The sequence below is a fragment of the Erythrolamprus reginae genome, chromosome 7 (genome assembly GCF_031021105.1).
Source record: "Erythrolamprus reginae isolate rEryReg1 chromosome 7, rEryReg1.hap1, whole genome shotgun sequence".
In the NCBI taxonomy this organism is placed as follows: domain Eukaryota; kingdom Metazoa; phylum Chordata; class Lepidosauria; order Squamata; family Dipsadidae; genus Erythrolamprus; species Erythrolamprus reginae.
The window spans coordinates 4,766,078-4,788,928 of NC_091956.1; the positions used below are offsets into that span (position 1 = coordinate 4,766,078).

The following is a 22,851-nucleotide window of genomic DNA, read 5'->3' on the forward strand; positions in this document are numbered from 1 at the left end:
AATTCTTTATATTAACAGTGAGAGGGATGAAAATAAAGATGAATAATGCCAAACAAATAAATTTGGAATTTGCAAATAAACTGGGGAAGTGGTTGGAATAGAAGTTGTGGAACATAAAAGGGGGGGAAATGTGATACTAAAATTACAAGAAGGAAATAACTGAAATAACAGATAATGCAAACAAGCGGGGAAAAATTATTGGGAAAAGTGGATAATTACTTATGTAAACAGAATTTACCAAAGATTGTAAAGAACAGAAAATTTTACATGGACCGAAAATAATAAGTTTATGGATCTATTTAAAAAGCGTAAAGAAGAAAAGACATTGTATTATAAATGAATGAACTTTTATAACTTTTACAACAAATAATATATATTATTTTACAGAATGGAAAGATTCTTGACTGCTAGAAAGAGTTCAACACAGCATTAATCCCTATTATCAACCAATATGTTTATTGAATAATGATTACAAGTTGTTTGCAGCGGTTTTGCTTGATAGGTTGAAAATAATTTTACAGGACTTTGTTCATGAAGGTCAATGTGTTGTTTCTTTTAACAAAAAAGACATTTACGAGGTCATATCAGAAACGTATATTCAGGAGTGTTTGGAACAACATAATGAAAAACAAGTTGTGTTGACCTTAGTTGCAGAGAAGACCTTGAATAATTTGAACTATACTTTTCCTGTTTAGAGTTCTGGAAGGAATGAACTTTGGAGATAATTTTATTTCGATTTGTACCTTACCGAGTGCACAAATAAGTTTTATTGAAGACTTTACAAAACCTTGTGACATTCAAAAAGAGACGGGAACACCTGCTGTCCTCCCTCTGGTTCATTTCAGTTTTCGAAGGAAGGTGAAGACGTAAGACAAAGTGAGGGATTGATGGTGGTGAAAATTAAACGATAATGTTATAAGTTAAGGGCATTTTCTGGGCAGCAGTGGGTCCTAAAACCCTTCGCTACCGGTTCATGCGCGATGCTTCTGCACATGCGCAGAAGCATCCTGGGTGGGTGGGCGGAGCCCCCCCCCACTGGCGCTATCAGTTCTTGGAACCAGGCTCTTCTCTTCTCCTCTCCTCTCCTCTATGATTCTCCTCCCCTCCCCTCCCCTCCTCTTCCCTTCCCTTCCATAATACATTCCATATTCTATTCTATTCCATATTCCATATTCCATATTCCATATTCCATATTCCATATTCCATATTCCATATTCCATATTCCATATTCCATATTCCATTGTCTCTTCTCTTCTCTTCTCTTCCTCCCTTCCCTTCCATAATATATTCCATATTATATTCCATTCTATTCTATTCCATATTCCATATTCCATATTCCATATTCCATATTCCATTGTCTCTTCTCTTCTCTTCTCTTCCCTTCCTCCCTTCCCTTCCATAATATATTCCATATTATATTCCATTCTATTCTATTCCATATTCCATTGTTTCTTCTCTTCTCTTCTCTTCTCTTCTCTTCTCTTCTCTTCTCTTCTCTTCTCTTCTCTTCTCTTCTCTTCTCTTCTCTTTTCTTCTCTTCCCTTCCCTTCCTCCCTTCCCTTCCATAATATATTCCATATTATATTCCATTCTATTCTATTCCATATTCCATATTCCATTGTTTCTTCTCTTTTCTTCTCTTCCCTTCCCTTCCTCCCTTCCCTTCCATAATATATTCCATATTATATTCCATTCTATTCTATTCCATATTCCATTGTTTCTTCTCTTTTCTTCTCTTCCCTTCCCTTCCTCCCTTCCCTTCCATAATATATTCCATATTATATTCCATTCTATTCTATTCCATATTCCATTGTTTCTTCTCTTCTCTTCTCTTCTCTTCTCTTCTCTTCTCTTCTCTTTTCTTCTCTTCCCTTCCCTTCCTCCCTTCCCTTCCATAATATATTCCATATTATATTCCATTCTATTCTATTCCATATTCCATATTCCATTGTTTCTTCTCTTCTCTTCTCTTCTCTTCACTTCCTTTCCTCTTTTCTTTTTTCACGTTTACAGTAGCTTTTCTTTGAAAGTATTTGCTTTTAATTTCATTCATAGTCTCTTGGCAAATGTGACTTAAAAAAAAAGAAATAAAATAAAATAAACTGTTTTGCTCTGAGCCAGCTGCATTGCAGTGCCCTTCCTTCCTTCGTTTAGCCTTCCTTATTAACATTTTTATTAGGTATTAGGAGACGATGTGGTCTGGGCTTGTGGGGGGAAGACCACGCTAGCCGAACTGCATAATTGTTCTATTTTCTCCTCCACAATGGCAGGGAAGTGCATTGATTTAGCCAAAGAACACAGCAGTCTTGGATTCTCTTACCTTGTGACCTTGAATGGCATCATTTTTTTCCCCCAATTGGTATCTTCTACTTGGACGGATTGGCAAAAGTGCCCAATCAGTTCTGTTTGTCCCACCTTCCTTCTCTCTTGACTCATTCTGTAATTGCAGTGGTGAAGTTTGCAAAGGTTTTAGGGAGTCCTATAGTTTGGAAGGCGTTTATTTATTTATTACATGTATGTGCCACCAATTTCACCATTGAGACGACTATGGGTGGCTTTGCGCACCATAAAAAGATGAATATTACGAACAGTTAATTATACACTCTCTAGGAGTCACCCAACCGAAAAAGAAATGAAAGAAAAGTTGATCAAGCCCATTTTGTGAGACTGACACTCTGACTTTGTTGTATATCAAGCCAAGGAGCTCGCCCCCATTCAAAGAAGAGGGGTTCAAATTATTCCCCAAAGTGCCTGAGCACAGGACAAGAAACAATGGAGAGAAACTAATGAAGGGGATTAGGAGTAGAAACCACAGAATCCTGTCTGTCTGTCTGTCTGTCTGTCTGTCTGTCTGTCTATCTTATTTTATTTTATTCTACTCTATTCTATTCTATTCTATTCTATTCTATTCTACTGTACTCTATTCTATTCTATTCTATTCTACCCTACCCTACCCTACCCTAGTCTCCATCACTTCCATTCCATTCCATTCACTATCCTATCCCATTCTCTCCCATCCTGTCCCATCCTATCCTATCCTATTATATCCTAATCTCCATTCCATTCATTATACTGTTCTGTTCTATTCTATTCTATTCTGTGGAATTAGCCAAACTGCATACCGTACTTATGGAGGAAACAGGCCATAGTTAGTTAGTTAGTTAGTTAGTTAGTTAGTTAGTTAGTTAGTTTGTTTGTTTGTTTATTTATTTATTTATTTGTTTGTTTGTTTGTTTGTTTGTTTGTTTGTTTGTATGCCGCCCCTCTCTGAAGACTCGAGGCGGCTCACAACAGCAATAAAAACAATATAGCAGTGGAACAAATCTAATATGAAAAACATATAAAACCCTATCATTATTTAAAAAACCAAACAGCACATTCATACCAAACATAAAACAAAGTATAAAAAAAGCCTGGGGGTAAGGTGTCTCAACTCCCCCATGCCTGGCTGCATAAGTGAGTATTGAGTAGTTTACGAAAGACAAGGAGGGTGGGGGCAGTTCTAATCTCCTGGGGGAGTTGGTTCCAGAGGGTGGGGGCCGCCACAGAGAAGGCTCTTCCCCTGGGGCCCGCCAAATGACACTGTTTAGTCGACAGGACCCGGAGAAGGCCAACTCTGTGGGACCTTATCGGTCGCTGGGATTCGTGCGGTAGCAGGCGGTTGAGCCTTTAAAATAAGGAAATGAATGAACCTATCACCGTGATCTCAAGTTCTTCTGTGGGGAAGAGTTGTGACAGTGAATGTGTTGTGTGCAATTTGCTCTTTCTCCTGGGTTTGGGATTATTCTTCCGAATACCCTTCCTTGATAAGCCTAGTGCCAATTGTGGCCAAGTGTCTTGAAGTGCCATTTTTACTTCGTGCACATAGGTGGTGTTGACTGCACCCCAATTTGAAGGTCATCCCAAAGGAGTAGGATTCACCACAGGGCTCCAGGAACCCCTCACGTTAAAAAAAAAAGTGATTAGTGATGGCAGAAGGTGAAATCTCTGTGTCTGATCTTCTGTGATTTATTTCGTAAGATGGAAGGGAAAAAAAACCTATTCTTCCTTCCATCCTTCATTCTTTCAAAGCATTTTTCACCGTTAGAAAAACGGCACATTAGCTGAAGTTAATGATATGGAGCAAATGGGGATTTTCTCCACTTACGCCTTGTTGGACTTCAGACTTCTTTTAAAATGTTAGGAGCTTAAGGTCATACCATTCATCTCCCTTCCCCCCCCTCCACAAAACCCCCCTCCAACCCATCATTTTCGTTCCTCCCCCTCCTTTTTTTTCTATTTCATTTTCTTTTAGCTGAGAATCCTCCAAAGGAGAACATGATGAGATCTACAATAGCAATAGCATTTCGACTTACCGGTATACAGTATACCGCTTCACAGTGCTTTACAACCCTTTCTAAGCAAATTACAGTGTCAGCATATCACCTACCTACCTGCCTACCTACCTGTCTGTCTGTCTGTCTGTCTGTCTGTCTGTCTGTCTATCTATCTATCTATCTATCTATCTATCTATCTATCTATCTATCTATCTATCTATCTATCTATCATCTGCCTTCCTACCTACCTACCTACCTACCTACCTATCTGTCTACCTGTCTCTGTCTGTCTATCTATCTATCTATCTATCTATCTATCTATCTATCTATCTATCTATCTATCATCTGCCTTCCTACCTACCTACCTGTCTACCTGTCTCTGTCTGTCTGTCTGTCTGTCTGTCTGTCTGTCTGTCTGTCTGTCTGTCTGTCTATCTATCTATCTATCTATCTATCTATCTATCTATCTATATCTGCCTTCCTACCTACCTACCTACCTACCTACCTATCTACCTGTCTACCTGTCTCTATCTATCTATCTATCTATCTATCTATCTATCTATCTATCTATCTATCTATCTATCTATCTATCTATCTATCTCTGCCTTCCTACCTACCTACCTACCTACCTGTCTACCTGTCTACCTGTCTACCTGTCTCTGTCTGTCTGTCTATCTATCTATCTATCTATCTATCTATCTATCTATCTATCTATCTATCTATCTATCTATCTATCATCTATCTATCTATCATCTATCTATCTATCTATCATCTATCTATCTATCATCTATCTATCTATCTATCTATCTATCATCTATCTATCTATCATCTATCTATCTATCTATCATCTATCTATCTATCATCTATCTATCTATCTATCTATCTATCATCTATCTATCTATCTATCTATCTATCATCTATCTATCTATCATCTATCTATCTATCTATCATCTATCTATCTATCATCTATCTATCTATCTATCTATCTATCTATCTATCATCTATCTATCTATCATCTATCTATCTATCATCTATCTATCATCGGCCTTCCTACCTACCTACCTACCTACCTACCTACCTACCTGTCTATCTATCTGTCTATCTATCTATCACTATCGCTAGCTATTCTGCCATTTCACCAGTACATATTTGCCCCTTAAATATGTGAAATATTCCTGGCAGCCAACCTGCTTTCTCCTGGCATCATCACACCTTAAAATGTCTCCATCCATTTTTAGAGCGTAAGTAAACACTCTCTGCCAGGGATCACACATCCATGTAATTCTCCAGATTTTTTCCCATTTGCGCTTGCTTTGCAGTCCATTGTCAAGCAGAGTCCCCTTGATCTCTGATACATTACTGTTCAGGTCTGTGTGCCTGAAGGCATTGTGCAATCAAGCTAACGTTTCCTGCAACTCTCCGTAGGCTTCCGACCTATAACCCAACATCCGTGGAACACAAAGGTTTGTGAACACTCTTCGGCTAACATAACTTTATTGTTGGCTTCCCTCGTGCTTTTATCCATAAGTGCATTAAGCAAACCAGGGGACATCGTATCTCTTCATTTTATTATTATTTTTTGTTTGTTAATTTAATTTAATTTAATTTAATTTAATTTAATTTAATTTAATTTAATTTAATTTAATTTAATTTAATTTAATTTAATTTAATTTAATTTAATTTAATTTAATTTAATTTAATTTAATTTAATTTAATTTAATTTAATTTAATTTAATTTAATTTAATTTAATTTAATTTAATTTAATTTAATTTAATTTAATTTAATTTAATTTAATTTAATTTAATTTAATTTAATTTAATTTAATTTAATTTAATTTAATTTAATTTAATTTAATTTAATTTAATTTAATTTAATTTAATTTAATTTAATTTAATTTAATTTAATTTAATTTAATTTAATTTAATTTAATTTAATTTAATTTAATTTAATTTAATTTAATTTAATTTAATTTAATTTAATTTAATTTAATTATTAGATTTGTATGCCGCCCCTCTCTAGAACCTCTAGTTCTAGGACGAACTATCCTCTAAGCCAGTGTTTCCCGACCTTGGCCACTTGAAAATATTTGGACTTCAACTCCCAGAATTCTCCAGCCAGCATTCGCTATATAGAGCGCTGGTGAGACCCCATTTGGAATAATACTGTGTTCAGTTCTGGAGACCTCACCTACAAAAAGATATTGACAAAATTGAACGGGTCCAAAGACGGGCTACAAGAATGGTGGAAGGTCTTAAGCATAAAACGTATCAGGAAAGACTTCATGAACTCCATGTGTAGAGTCTGGAGGACAGAAGGAAAAGGGGGGACATGATCGAAACATTTAAATATGTCAAAGGGCTAAATAAGGTCCAGGAGGGAAGTGTTTTTAATAGGAAAGTGAACACAAGAACAAGGGGACACAATCTGAGGTTAGTTGGGGGAAAGATCAGAAGCAACGTGAGAAAATATTATTTGACTGAAAGAGTAGTAGATGCTTGGAACTAACTTCCAGCAGACATGGTTGGTAAATCCACAGTCACTGAATTTAAACATGCCTGGGATAAACATATATCCACCCTAAGATAAAATACAGGAAATAGTATAAGGGCAGACTAGATGGACCATGAGGCCTTTTTCTGCCGTTCTACGTTTCTGTGTTTCTATCTCTCCGAAGACTGAAAGGCAGGAGCAAACCAGGAAGTCCTCGACTTACAATGCTTCACTCAGTGACCGTTCCAACGGCACTAAAAGACACAAAAATGGGTGATCAGTACGGTCAGGCAGTATGGAAAGCAAGTAGAATGCTTGGCTGCATACCTAGAGGTATAACAAGCAGGATGAGGGAGATTGTGATCCCGCTATACAGAGCGCTGGTGAGACCCCATTTGGAATACTGTGTTCAGTTCTGGAGACCTCACCTACAAAATGATATTGACAAAATTGAAGGGGTCCAAAGACGGGCTACAAGAATGGTGGAAGGTCTTAAGCATAAAACGTATCAGGAAAGACTTCATGAACTCCATCTGTAGAGTCTGGAGGACAGAAGGAAAAGGGGGGACACGATCGAAACATTTAAATATGTCAAAGGGTTAAATAAGGTTCAGGAGGGAAGTGTTTTTAATAGGAAAGTGAACACAAGAACAAGGGGACACAATCTGAAGTTAGTTGGGGGAAAGATCAGAAGCAACATGAGAAAATATTATTTTACTGAAAGAGTAGTAGATCCTTGGAACAAACTTCCAGCAGACGTGGTTGGTCAATCCACAGGAACTGAATTGAAACATGCCTGGGATAAACACAGATCCATCCTAAGATAAAATACAGGAAATAGTATAAGGGCAGACTAGATGGACCATGAGGTCTTTTTCTGCCATCAGTCTTCTATGTTTCTATGGGTGAAAACTAATCAAGGAGAGAAGCAACTCTGCTCTAAGCCAGTGATGGTGAACCTTTCCTCGAGTGCTGAAAATTTGCCTGCGCTATCATGTGCCCACATGTGCCCACACCTATAATTCAATGCCCCCATACCCCACCCCTTGCACAAGTCACCCGCCCCATCTCCAGAGGGTTTCTTGGTGCCTATAGAGGGCGAAAATCCTCTAAGGTCCGACAGAGGCTGGAGATGGGAGTTGAAGTCCACAAGTCTTAAACTTGCCAAGTTTGAAGACCTCTGCTCTAAATGCTATGGCTAAATGGCTACATGGTAAGAATGCTACCATAGATCTCCGTAAGCCATGCCATAGAGGGCTTTAAAGGTGATAACATTTTGACTTGGATCCGGAAACAGGTGGGCAGCCAAACACAGCTCACATATCCATTGTGTTATTTATTTTGTTGTGGTTAGCTCTGGCCCAGCTCCTGCCCCAAGGACTGTGGATGTGGGGGAGACATCCACATGCTGCAGGCCTGTTTTGCCCCCGGGGGAATCTGCTGATGAAGGCTCCTCTGACCAAGAAGACATGAGTGACAGGGAGGAGGAGAGTGGGGCAGACAGCTCAGAAGGAGATCAATTCTCTAGCTCCTCCTTGGATTCAGAACAAGAGTTAATGATACAGCCACGCATGCGGAGAGCGATGCATAGGCAGCAACAACTGAGAGATTATTATCAAAGAAAATGAGGCCACCTGTGGTTGGGTGGGGCTGTGGTAATTAGTGAGGCTGCTATAAATAGCAGCCTGTGGGTTTGGCCATTGTGGAGGATTATCTGATCGTTGTGTTTCGTGACTGCTTTACTGACTTTGACCTTTTGTGTGCTGATTTTTCCCCGCTTTGAAACTAAACCAGGGCAAAGTGTGTTTCACTTTGTGAAAGAAGAAGGACTGTGAATTGCCTCACAGCTGCAAGCTAAGTATCACAGAACTGATAAGGGACTTGTACAAATTACCAGTTTGTTTGGAGACCAGTGCTCTTTGCTATACCAAAAGAGGGCTTGGTTTAAGTGAATTTTCATTATAAAGAACATTGTTTTGAATTTTCAAACGTTTGTGTGTCTGAAATTGTATCTGTGCATTTTTGGGAGGATTCTACCAGAGAGCTCAACAGAACATATTTATTTATTTATTTGTTTGTTTATTTGTTTATTCATTCATTCATTCATTCATTCATTCATTCATTCACTTACTTACTTACTTGCTAACTCCAACACATAATACACATTGAAGAGAATAGATATGTAGTAATATAACTAAAGAAACAAATAGAAGGAAAGATATAAAAGTATAGGTGAACAAATTTGAAAGTAATAAAAGATAAATGAGATAAGGAGAGACAATTGGACAGGGGACGGAAGGCACACATGTGACACCTGAAGGGCCTCTAAAACCGTCCACGCTGCCCCTATTCTGGACCCTACGTAGTGTCTGAACAATCTTCAAGGGTAGCCCAACATAGAGCACTTGCAATAATCCCAGTGGACAGTGGCCATTACTGCAAGAAACAAAGTCAATCCGATCATCAAAATCTAAAACCAGAATTTCTTACTTTTTCGAAATTTCCACAGACTGACCATGGGAAAGGGACCCCCAATCTTTAAAAATAATGGTTTTATTCCATCCCTTAAGAAGACCCTGAACCAGAATAAAGAATGGGGTGACAGTGCGCGTTTTACAGCCAGGGAGAACGGAGAGCAAAGAGAAAACATGTCCTTCCTTTGGGATGGGAAGAGGGCTGTAATGATAGAGAAAGCAGGGTTTTGTTTTGTTTTTAGTAAGGTGGGAGGACTGAGATTTCGGATAAAAAAGGTCACCCAGAGAAACAAAGGCTTGATTATGCAGCTAATCAAAAAAATCAAGGAGGCATTTATTTATGGCTTTTTTATCGGTGGATGTTGCTGAAGAACTGAGCTCTGGCCTTTAAGAAGCTGATAATTAACTACGCCTTATCTTGGAATGCTTCTGGTATTTGTCTAGTTAAAGGACAATTGGTGTTTTTTAATATTTATTTGTCTGTCTGTCTGTCTATCTATTCCTATCTGTCTGTCTGTCTGTCTGTCTGTCTGTCTGTCTGTCTGTCTGTCTGTCTGTCTGTCTGTCTATCTATCTATCTATCTATCTATCTATCTATCTATTCCTATCTATCTATCTATCTATCTATCTATCTATTCATATCTATCTATCTATCTATCTATTCATAACTATCTATCTATTCATATCTATCTATCTATCTATCTATCTATCTATCTATCTATCTATCTATCTATCTATTCATAACTATCTATCTATTCCTATCTATCTATCTATCTATCTATCTATCTATCTATCTATCTATCTATCTATCTATCTATCTATTCATATCTATCTATCTATCTATCTATTCATATCTATCTATCTATCTATTTATTTATTCATATCTATCTATCTCTATCTATCTAATAATAATAATAATAATAATAATAATAATAATTTATTAGATTTGTATGCCGCCCCTTTCCGAAGACTACACAGTCTACAAATCCAATGTTAAAAAGCAGAACAATTAAGAAACCCTTATTAAGAACAATCGCACAACTCAACATACCATACATAAAGTGGGACAGCCGGGGGGAATCAATTTCCCCCTGCCTGGCAACATAGGTGGGTTTTCAGTAGTTTACGGAAGGCAAGGAGGGTGGGGGCGGTTCTAATCCCTGGGGGGAATTGGTTCCAGAGGGATGGGGCCACCACAGAGAAGGCTCTTCCCCTGGGTCCCGCCAAATGACATTGTTTTGTCGACGGAACCCAGAGAAGGCCGACTCTGTGAGACCTAATCGGTCGCTGGGATTTGTGCGGCAGAAGGCGGTCTAAAAGATATGTTCACCCTTCTGGGTGATAGAAGCCATGGGTTGTAAATAATAATAATAATAATAATAATAATAATAACAACAACAACAACAACAACAACAACAACAATAAACTACTGTTACAACTGCTGTATAGGAAAAATGGAGAAGTGGTCAGGATTCTGTGTAGCAAATTATTGTTTTGGGCTATTTAAATGAAGCCTAATAGCAAAAATATCCAGAATCCTCCCTTTTTTGTAAAAAAAAAATTTTTTTTTAAAAAATCTTATTATAAGATAAAATACAGAGAGGGAAGGAAGAAAAGAAACAGAGGAAAGGAGGGAAGGAAGGAAGGAAGGAAGCAGAGGGATGGGAAATAAGGAAGGAGAAAGGGAGGGAAGAAAGAAAGGAAAGAAGGAAGGAAAGAAGGAAGGAGAGGGAGGGGAGGGAAGAAAGGAAGGAAAGAAGGAAGGAAGGAAGGAGAGGGAGGGGAGGGAAGGAAGGAGAAAGGGAGGGAAGAAGGAAGGAAGGAGAGGGAGGGGAGGGAAGGAAGGAAGGAGAAAGGGAGGGAAGAAAGGAAGGAAAGAAGGAAGGAAGGAGAGGGAGGGAGGGGAGGGGAGGAAGAAAGGAAGGAATAATTATTTCTGACTTTTGTCAATGCAGTAAATGTTACAATCACATCCTTTTACATTTCTAGTTAATCCAAACCATTTCTACAAGAAACAAAGTCAATCCAATCATCAAAATCTAAAATCAGAATTTCTTACGTTTTTATACTGACCATGGGAAAGGTGACCCTAGTCTTTAAAAATTAGCCACACTGTGGCTTTATTCCATCCCTTCATTTACAGCAGAATTCAATAGTTTTGTGGGCAATTGTGCGTCTCTCTTTGTGTGTATTTGTGGGTGCGTATGCGTGTGTGTTCAGATGCCATTGTTAAAAATTAAATTAAACTCTGAGTTCTTCATTTTTTGCCAGTGACATAATGGAACAGAAGGGAGGGGAGGGAGATCAAAGATATTTGGAGAAAACCATTTTAAAATTGTTAAGATCAGAGAAAATAATGGCACATTGTAAAACTTTAAATGGCAATTTTGCATGGATGTAGTCTTGTATTTACACCTTTCAGGGGGCATATAGTGTAAGCTCTTTTGAATGGAAAAAATGGACCATTGGAATAATACAATCTGAATTTGCAGTTTTTCAAAGGTGGGGAAAAAGTATCAAGCCATTATTATATTACTATTATATTTAAACTCTGTTCATGCTAGCGATATATGCAACAGATCCCTATGACCAGATATTGTTCTTGATTTTGAAGAAGCACTAATACCAAAGAATAGTGGAGGAGAGATTTGTAGTAATTTCTTAAAAGACACCAGTGTTTTTTAATCAGCAAACAATATTTTCTGTTCAATAAGAGTTTTTGTGTTAATAGCGGAGAGGGAAATCAAATAATTATAGAAACATAGAAGATTGACGGCAGAAAAAGACCTCATGGTCCATCTCGTCTGCCCTTATACTACTTCCTGTATTTTATCTTAGGTGGATCTATGTTTATCCCAGGCATGTTTCAATTCAGTTCCTGTGGATTTACCAACCATGTCTGCTGGAAGTTTGTTCCAAGCATCTACTACTCTTTCAGTCAAATAATATTTTCTCACGTTGCTTCTGATCTTTCCCCCCAACTAACCTCAGATTGTGCCCCCTTGTTCTTGTGTTCACTTTCCTATTAAAAACACTTCCCTCCTGGACCTTATTTAACCCTTTAATATATTTAAATGTTTCGATCATGTCCCCCCTTTTCCTTCTGTCCTCCAGACTCTACAGATGGAGTTCATGAAGTCTTTCCTGATACGTTTTATGCTTAAGACCTTCCACCATTCTTGTAGCCCGTCTTTGGACCCCTTCAATTTTATCCATATCATTTTGTAGGTGAGGTCTCCAGAACTGAACACAGTATTCCAAATGGGGTCTCACCAGCGCTCTATACAGCGGGATCACAATCTCCTTTTCCTGCTTGTGATACCTCTAGTTATGCAGCCAAGTTTCCGGCACTGTGCGTGTGGTTACCATCTTATTTTTTGTCGTCGTCCCCCCCGTCCCCCCGTATTTGTCAGCAGGTGGAAGCGAACCGGCAGCGAGGTAAGTTAGAACCCACCCCGTGTACAGGTGGTCCAAATTGGCATTTCCAAGGAGCTTTAAATGTATCGTGCTGCCGGAATAATTCCCTTGGCAGACTTTCTGATAAACTAAGTTTAGTAACAGAACAAAGTCTGTCCTACATTTGTACTCCTAGGTATATTCATTCCCCCGCAGAAGGTGCTGAGCTAATTAGGAAATCTAAATGTTATTTTTTCTTCTGTGTTTTTTTTTCTCCAGGAGGAAAGGAATAAATTTGCATGGCTAGGTGTCTGTTTGACTCATTCTAAAGCTTTCCAAAGGGCTTGCGTATTCTGAGCCCGCTGGGATTTCCCTGTCAAGAGAAATTCAGCATTTTTATTTTGCAACTTGTTCCCTTCTCCTGCCTGTAGCTTCCTTTGTGAATCTCACATGGACCTCATTCTTCTTATAGAAATGCCAGTGCTGCCGTTTACCCATAGCACCACGTGCTAGATTTGGGCGATGCAACCTGTGTCCTTCCACTTCTTCATTTCGAACCGGGGGGGGGAAGGTCTTTTGGTGTGCCCCATCATTAGTGGGAGATTGGGCACTAAGGAATTTTTGTAAGTGGGAGATGGGATGCTAGGGAATGTCTAGAAACCTGGCACTCTGACAAATTAGCCATCAACGGACACGTAGACATAAATAATATCTACAGTCTTTGTAAAAGAGACAATCAACCAGCCCAAAGGGGAACAAAAAGACCAAAATGACTTCCTACCAGCAGTCAACACCTAGATAAGCATAGATCAAGATTGATTGATTGATTGATTGGATTTGTATGCCGCCCCTCTCTGGAGACTCGGAGCGGCTAACAGCAACAATAAAACAGTGTACAATAGTAATCTAATACTAAAAACGATTAAAAACCCATTAATATAAAAACCAGATATACATACATACCATGCATAGAATTGTAAAGGCCTAGGGGGAAGTGTATCTCAGTTCCCCCATGCCTGGTGGCAGAGGTGGGTTTTAAGCAGCTTTCGAAAGGCAAGGAGGGTGGGGGCAATTCTAATCTCTGGGGGGAGTTGGTTCCAGAGGGCCGGGGCCGCCACAGAGAAGGCTCTTCCCCTGGGTCTCGCCAAACGACATTGTTTGGTTGACGGGACCCGGAGAAGGCCAACTCTGTGGGACCTAACTGGTCGCTGGGATTCTTGCGGCAGAAGGCGATCCCGGAGGTAATCTGGTCCGGTGCTTGAAGGGCTTTATAGGTCATAACCAACACTTTGAATTGTGACCGGAAACTGATCGGCAACCAATGCAGACTGCGGAGTGTTGGTGTGACATGGGCGTATTTGGGAAAGCCCATCATTAGTGGTAGATTGGGCACTCAGGAATTTTTGGAAGTGGAAGATGGGATGCTAGGGAACGTCTAGAAACCTGGCACTCTGACAAATTAGCCATCAACGGACACGTAGGCATAAATAATATCTACAGTCTTTGTAAAAGTGGCAATCAACCAACCCAAGAGGGAACAAAAAGACCAAAATGACTTCGTACCAGCAGTCAACACCCAGATGAGCATAGTCCAATGCCAAGTACTGTAATTTTTTGGACTGTAAGACACACCTAGCTTTTGGGGAGGAAAAACAAGAAAAAAAAAACATATCTGCCTCTGCTTCCCAGAAATTTGCCTTCTTTTTATTGTTTATTTCTGCTTTGTGCTTGTAAATATATATATTTGTTTTTGTAGATTTTATATATATGTAGATTGTTCTGAGTTCGGGTTTTGCCCCGTGTAATATTTTGAGTGTCTATGCGACGTTTCGGTGAAATCACATTCACCATCATCAGGCTGAAGTTTTAAGCTTCGTGCTGCTGTAAATATGGAATATATATATATGTTTTTTTTATGTTGGATTACCCTGGTATATTGAAGGAACGTCACAGCTGCTTTTTGCCTCTAGGCCCAACCCAGGACCATTTCAAGGCAGTTAATTTATTCATAGCCGACAACTATATTCTGTATGTATCAAATGTTTTTAGCTGGAATTTTAAAATTAAGGGAGACTAGGATGGTACCATTTTGGCCTTGTTCTGGCCTCATCAGCTAGCCACACCCTTCCTTACTGGGATTCGATCTGGCAGCTTCTGCCTTGTAAGGCAGAGAATTAACAGTTGAGCCACCAGACCTGATCCCTCTCCAGCTCTGTACCAGGGAGGGGCTATATATGTTTTTTTATGTCAGATCACCCTGGTATATTGAAGGAACGTCATAGCTCCTTTTTGCCTATAGGCCCAACCCAGGACCATTTCAAGGCAGTTAATTTGTTCATAGCCGACAACTATATTCTGTATGCATCAAATGTTTTTAGCTGAAATTTTTAAAATTAAGGGAGACTAGGATGGTACCATTTCGGCCTTGTTCTGGCCTCATCAGCTAGCCACACCCTTCCTTACTGGGACTTGATATATGTATGTCACTTTTTTTTTTGCTGAATTTGAAAATTAAGGGAGACTAGGATAGATCTATTTCGGCCTTATTTTGTCCTCATCAGCTAGCCATACCCACTGGGACTTGAACCTGCAACCTTTGCCTTGTAAGCCAGAGAATTATCCTCTAGGCTACAGTATCCAATCCCTTCAACTCTGCACCAGGGAAGGGTTACATATTTTTGTGTGGAATCACCCTGGTGTATTGAAGGAACATCACAGCTCCTTATTTGCCTCTCTGCCCAACCCAGGGCCATTTCCAAGGCAGTTAATTTTATTGATAGCCGACAATTCTATCTGTATGTGTCACATGTTTTTTTGCTGAATTTGAAAATTAAGGGAGACTAAGATGTATGTATGTATGTATGTATGTATGTATGTATGTATGTATGGCTGTATCACACATCCACACTCTTACTTTAAACTCTGCTCTGCGTATGTCAAAGGTCTCACAGCTGTGACATACTAATAAGAATAATATGAGAGAGACACAGAGAGAGAGAGAGAGAGAGAGAGAGAGAAATTTATTTATTTATTTATTTATTATTTAGATTTGTATGCCGCCCCTCTCCGCGAACTCTGGCTCCCTCTTATGGCTAACTGCAACACTAACTCTTTAAAGCTGTAGTGTTACAATTCATTTAAACATACATTGATAGTTTGTTCATATATCGCCAAACCCAACCAGTTTTGTACAAAGTATTAATAGACCCCTCATTTCAACCCTGAGCTACAGATATTTCTCCTTTATGGGTAGATTGGACGTACGGTCCACAGTTTCCACCACTCCCCAAAAAAGAGAAAGAAAGCAACCCTGTCCCTTAGTATCTCAAGTTTTTTTCCCCCCTAAGACATCTGGGAAGTCAACTAAGGCTGTATTGATTTTTTTGAGTGCCGTAAAATTTGCCATTTTAAATAATCGAATTTAGAAAAAGCAAGTGGATGAAGGGCTGACGACCGGTTGGACAAGATAGAAAGCGGAGGAGAAGTGAAATGAATGGGGTGGGGTGTAAATCAGATTTAATTTGATTGAACATTTAAGCTCTACTTTTCTCCCACCATTAATTTCTTCTCATTACTTCTTGCTGTTTTTTTTTTTTTTTTTTTACTTTGCATGATGCTGTTTACCCCAAAGGGCAATATTGTGATAGATACATATATTAAGAAAAAAAAAATAGGCAACTTGTTTTTAAGACACCCCGAAGTGTCGGTTCTTATTCGGCTATCTCTTCTTTAAATAACTGCACCTCCGTTTCCAGTTATGACAGATGGAGCTGGCGGCTTCGACAACGCGTTCCCTGGAGTTCAAATGCAAAACTTACCAAGGCTGATTTTGAATCGCTGTTACATTTTAAATCAGACACAGCAAATGGACCAAGAATTTATAATCCGTTTGAAATTAGGCCTGAACTAAAATAGAAAACAATTTATTTATTTATTTATTTATTTATTTATTTATTTATTTATTTATTGGATTTGTATGCCGCCCCTCTCCGTAGACTCGGGGCAGCTAACACAACAGTAATAAAAACAGCATATAACAATCCAATATTAAAACAGTTAAAAACACTTATTATAAAACCAAACATACGTACAAACATACCATGCATAAAATTGTAAAGGCCTAGGGGGAAGGAGTATCTCAGTTCCCCCATGCCTGGCGGCAGAGGTGGGTTTTAAGAAGCTTACGAAAGGCAAGGAGGGTGGGGGCAATTATAATCTCTGGGGGCAGTTGGTTCCAGAGGGCCAGGGCCGCCACAGAGAAGGCTCTTCCCCTGGGTCCCGCCAAGCGACATTGTTTAGTTGACGGGACCCGGAGAAGACCCACTCTGTGGGACCTAACTGGTCGCTGGGATTCGTGCAGCAGAAGGTGGTCCCGGAGATAATCTGGTCCGGTGCCATGAAGGGCTTTATAGGTCATAACCAACACTTTGAATTGTGACCGGAAACTGATCAGCAACCAATGCAGACCGCAGAGTGTTGGTGCAACATGGGCATATCTTGGGTTGTTGTTGTTGTTGTTTGTTGTTGTTGTTGTTGTTGTTGTTCTTCTTCTTCTTATTATTATTATTATTATTATTATTATTATTATTATTATTATTGCAGAAATGCACCACTAGAGGGAGAGTGATTACAGGTAGATATATAGATATAAAGATATACAGATATACAGGTATAGATATAAATACAGATATAGAATATATAGCAATCCAGCCCAATGCCATCATTTAAGCTTTGCTTGGAGAAAACATATTTCCCCAACTCTTAGAATTTTCAATAAAAAGGTCAATTGTCAAGAATTTCCTATACTGTATTGCTATATCATTTGTGCCTAATAGAGGAGTCAAAATGAAAACATTTGAAAGGTTGGCTAGTTAGAAAGATATTCAGCTTTACGGCATGATTATTTGGTCCTGTTCATTGCAGGTATCATAATTCTATGAGTCTCTCTCCTCTCTCTCTCTTTTCATCTATTTTTCTTATTTTATTGAAGACAAGGTTAAAATACAAAACTCCAAAAAAATAAATAAATCCCCAAAATAGATTAAAAAAAAGAACACAAAACAAGACATTTTTTAAAAGTTGCATAAAATAACCAACACATACACACACACTACTGTGACATTGGTTCTCATCTCTAGCCAAACAGCCCCTCCCCCAATTTTTTAAAAAAATATTATTATTATTGTTATTGTTATTAATCAATTAATTGGATTTATATGCCACCCCCTCCGAAGACTCCGAATAAATAAATTGCTGAATCTATTTGCAATTTATTGACCTGTCCTCTGTATATTATATTAGTGACAGTTAACAGGAAGAATACCAATAGTTACTGACAACAGTTCATTTACTAACCATTCAAATTTACAACAGCGCTATGACGTATTCATTTATTCATTCATTCATTCATTCATTCATTCATTCATTCATTCAATTTTTTCATCTGCCTGCCTCTTTATCTCTCTATCTATCTATCTATCTATCTATCTATCTATCTATCTATCTATCTATCTATCTATCTATCTATCTATCTATCTACCTACCTACCTACCTACCTACCTACCTACCTATTTATCTATCGTCTCTTTCTCTATCTCTGCCTGTCTATCTATCTATCATTTACCTAATTATTTATCTATCTTATCCATCGTATCCATCGTATCCATCATATCCATCTTATCTATCCTATCTACCTACCTACCTACCTACCTACCTACTTACCTATCATCTCTTTCTCTATCTCTGTCTGTCTATCTATCTATCATCTACCTAATATCTATCTCTGCCTATCTATCTATTATCTACCTAATTATTTATCTATTTTATCTATCTTATCCATCGTATCCATCTTATCTATCTATCTATCTATCTATCTATCTATCTATCTATCTATCTATCTACCTACCTACCTACCTACCTACCTACCTACCTATCTATCTATCATCTGTCTATTATCTACCTATCTAATATCTCTCAGTCTGTTTTGGTGTCTGTCTGTCTGTCTATCTATTTATTATCTATCTATCTAATTGATTTATATCTTTCTCTATCATCGGTCTCTCATCTTTATATTATCTATCTGTCTGCTTATCTGCCTGTCCATCTCTTCTCTCTCTCTCTCTCTCTCTGTCTCCTTCCCTCCCTCCCTATCATCTGTCTGTCTACATCCATCCATCTTTGCATCGTCAGGCATTATTTTTTTCCCCTGCCATAGAGGAGATGCTTCAAGATTTTTCTGGCGATCTCTGCTGATGTTCACAAGTACCTATTGCTTTTATTTAAATTGTTTTGTCTGGAAAGACAGTTACCAGACACTTTCGGACTCTTTTTTTCCTAGAACAAAAATGATAAAGTTGTCGATTCACACTGCCTTTGTTTTGCAATATGAAGTACATTTGAACTTTGTACATTTCTGTCTTCTATCTACTTAGGAGTGAGTGGTGGTTGGAGTATATTTTAAAAACAAGTGGTATTTTTATTTATTTTTGATCTGTGATATAGGGCTTGTCAAAGCTGTTTCGCTTCGGCACTCCTTTCTCATATTCACAACTTCTTTCATTTGTCTCATTTGCCTTAGACGTAATTTTGATTAATAACGAATAAGGCAAAGAAAACAATACTTTTATCTTCACGGTTGTCAGGATAGCTTTATGCACTAATTTTCCTAAGACACATTCGGAGAGAAAACGGACATAATGCATTTTTTAAAAAATGCTTCTGCTTTTGCAAACATTTTAAAATGTATTTATTTTATTTATTTATTTATTTATTGGATTTGTATGCCGCCCCTCTCCATAGACTCGGAGCGGCTAACAACAGTAATAAAAAAATCATGCAAATCCAATACTAAAAACAACTAAAATACCCTTATTATAAAACTAAACATCCATACAAACAAACATACCATGCATAAATTATAAAGGCTTAGGGGGAAAGAATGTCTCAATTCCCCCATGCCTGACGATGGGTTTTAAGGAGGTTGGGTTTTAAGGAGCTTACGAAAGGCAAGGAGGGTGGGGGCAATTCTAATCTCTGGGGGGAGTTGATTCCAGAGGGTCAGGGCTGCCACAGAGAAGGCTTTTCCCCTGGGCCCCGCCAAGTGACATTGTTTTGTTGACGGGACCCGGAGAAGGCCCACTCTGTGGGACCTAACCGGTCGCTGGGATTCGTGCAGCAGAAGGCGGTCTCGTAGATACCTTGGTCCAGTGCCATGATTTGATTTGATACAATATCCTGCAAAAAAAACCCCACACCACCAAATACCTAAATATAACCATGTTTGTGTATTGGGGAAAAAAAAACCCATTGATTGGTTAAAAATGCAAATGGAAAATGAATCTTCCTTCCTAATTAAAAGATAATTTTTACATGATTATAGGTTTTCCTGCATCAATTCAATCAAACACAGTGATATTCTTGCGCTGCTTATTAAAATCATCGATAAACCTCAGCAATACGTGTTTGCAGAAAAGAATATAAAACTAAATTAAAAGTGATAAAAGCTGCTACAAATGGTAGCAGCCCTCACATTTGCGAACCGGTAAGCAAAGTAAGTGAATACCTAGTAGTTCAGTCTCGATTGTGGTTGTAAATAGAGGACTACCTGTATAGTTGTGTGTCTATGTGTCAGAGGTGGGTTTCAGCAGATTCTGACCAGTTCTGGAGAACGAGTAGCAGAAATTTGAGTGATTCAGAGAACCATTAGTGGAAATTTTGAGTAGTTTGGAGAACCGGTAGCGTAAATTTTGAGTAGTTCGGAGAACCGGGTAGCGGAAATTTTGAGTAGTTCGGAGAACCATTAGTGGAAATTTTGAGTAGTTCAGAGAACTGGTAGCGGAAATTTTGAGTAGTTTGGAGAACTGGTAGCGGAAATTTTGAGTAGTTCGGAGAACCGGTAGCAGAAATTTGAGTAGTTCGGAGAACTGGTAGCGGAAATTTTGAGTAGTTCAGAGAACTGGTAGCCGAAATTTTGAGTAGTTTGGAGAACTGGTAGTGGAAATTTTGAGTAGTTCAGAGAACTGGTAGTGGAAATTTTGAGTAGTTCAGAGAACTGGGAGCAGAAATTTGAGTAGTTCGGAGAACTGGTAGTGGAAATTTTGAGTAGTTCGGAGAACTGGTAGTGGGAATTTTGAGTAGTTCGGAGAACTGGTAGCAGAAATTTTGAGTAGTTCGGAGAACTGGTAGCGGAAATTTTGAGTAGTTCGGAGAACTGGTAGCAGAAATTTTGAATAGTTCGGAGAACTGGTAGCGGACATTTTGAGTAGTTCGGAGAACTGGTAGCAGAAATTTTGAGTAGTTCGGAGAATTGGTAGCAGAAATTTTGAGTAGTTCGGAGAATTGGTAGCGGAAATTTTGAGCAGTTCGTAGAACTGGTAGCAGAAATTTTGAGTAGTTCGGAGAACTGGTAGCGGAAATTTGAGTAGTTCAGAGAACCTATAGCAGAAATTTTGAGTACTTTGGATAGCCAGGAAATACCACCTCTGACTGGCCTCACCCCATCTATTCTCTGCCTCCCGAGTAAATGGGGATTTGGCAGTAACCTTACCCTGCCTTGTCCACCAAGGCAAGTCACACCCCCAAGCCAAACCCACCAAACCAGTAGTAAAAATGTTAGATTCCCACCACCGGTGTGGGTGTGGATATCTGTGAATGACCAGCTCTGCACCAGGGAAGGGGTACATATTTTTGTGTCGAATCACCCTGGTGTATTGAAGGAAGATATGTAACCCTTCCCTGGTGCAGAGCTGAAGGGATTGGATACTGTAGCCTAGAGGTTAATTCTCTGCCTTACAAGGCAAAGGTTGCAGGTTTAAAAAACCCAAATATATATTTGTTTTTGGCTTGAAATTAAGGCAAAGCTAAATTCCTGGGCATGGGGAAGACATGGCAGATTTGGAATATTGGAAAATCATCTTCTGGAAGGGAAGATAAATGTTTCTTCGGATCCTCACAGCCCTTGGTAATGCAGAGTACCCGCTCTCCGTCCCTCCTCTGATATCACCAGCTCTGTTCTTCTTTTGACAAAAGCACGAACAGTCGGGCATCGCTTGGCCAGCGATATGACACTACGCGTCACTCTCCCTCCAAGAAGTCTGACGCTGCCTGAGTGGAATACAGAAAAATGCAGAAATAGGAGGGAAATAAATACAGTGTGTGTGTGTGTGTGTGTGTGTGTGTGTGTGTGTGTGTGTGTTTAGCAAGGATGCCCGCTTTCCTTTATCTATTGCAATACCAAATGGAACAGAAACTGTATGTCTCTGTCTATGTCTCCGTCTCTCTCTGTCTCTCAGCTGGAAACCAATATTTGAGCCCCAGTTTTGCATGGTCCATGAAGAAACGCTGAAATCTGTTCACTATTCTGGATCCATAGTGGTCTTGAATCCTGAAATACCACCCCTCCCATTATAGTAAATCACTCTTGTGTAACACATGCATTATTTTAATACACAGTGTGCAGTCTCTCTCCCCAACCTCTCTGTCTCTCCCTCCCTCCTTCTCTCTTCTCTCTTTTCTCTCTCTCTCTCTCTCTCTTGATTTATTCTGTTTCTCCCTCTCTCTTTGCTCTTTCATTCTTCTTTCTTCCCTCCCTCCCTCTCTTTCCTTCCTTCTTTCCTTCCTTCCTTCCTTCTTTCTTTCCTTCCTTCCTTCTTTCTTTCTTCTTTTCTCTCTCTCTCTGAAAGTAACATTTTGTATTTTAACATAAATTAACTTCAATAGGATATCTTGAAATTATGGATCAGAATGTCTCTCTCCATCCATCCACCTCTCTCTCTTTGTCTCTTTTTCTCTGTCTGTCTCTGTCTGTTTGTTTGTTTGTTTGTTTATTTGTCGCTCTGTCTCTCTCTGTCTATCTCTCTGTCTCCTCTCTTCTCTCTTTCTTCTCTTTCTTTCTCTCTCTCTTTCCCTTTCTCTCATTCTTTTTTTCTCTTTCTTTCTTCTCTCTTTCTTTCTTTCTTCTTTACTCTCTCCCTCTCTCTTTCTTCGCTCTTTCTTCTCTTTCTTTCTCTCTCACTTTCTTCTCTCTTTCCCTTTCTCTCTCATTCTTTCTTATCTCTTTTTCTCTTTCTTTCTTCTGTTTCTTTCTTCTCTCTCTTTTTCTTTCTTTCTTCTTTTCTCTCTCTCTTTCTCTCTCTCTGTGAAAGTAACATTTTGTATTTTAACATAAATTAACTTC

At 38.8% G+C, this 22,851-nt stretch overlaps 2 protein-coding genes across 5 annotated transcripts in view; both read left to right on the forward strand.

The window, feature by feature from the left end:
- Positions 1-9,921, forward strand: part of LOC139170106 (guanine nucleotide exchange factor subunit RIC1-like) — a gene marked incomplete at both ends in the record, with an annotated part of 50,803 nt that extends 40,882 nt beyond the window's left edge. Inside the window, 2 exons of the mRNA XM_070756878.1 lie at positions 4,851-5,087; positions 9,834-9,921. Of these exons, the coding sequence (XP_070612979.1) occupies positions 4,851-5,087; positions 9,834-9,921 (325 nt within the window). The remainder of the gene's footprint in view (positions 1-4,850; positions 5,088-9,833) is intronic.
- CTNNA2 (catenin alpha 2) overlaps positions 1-22,851 on the forward strand; it is a 361,600-nt gene that overhangs the window by 89,525 nt on the left and 249,224 nt on the right. The window lies entirely within an intron of this gene.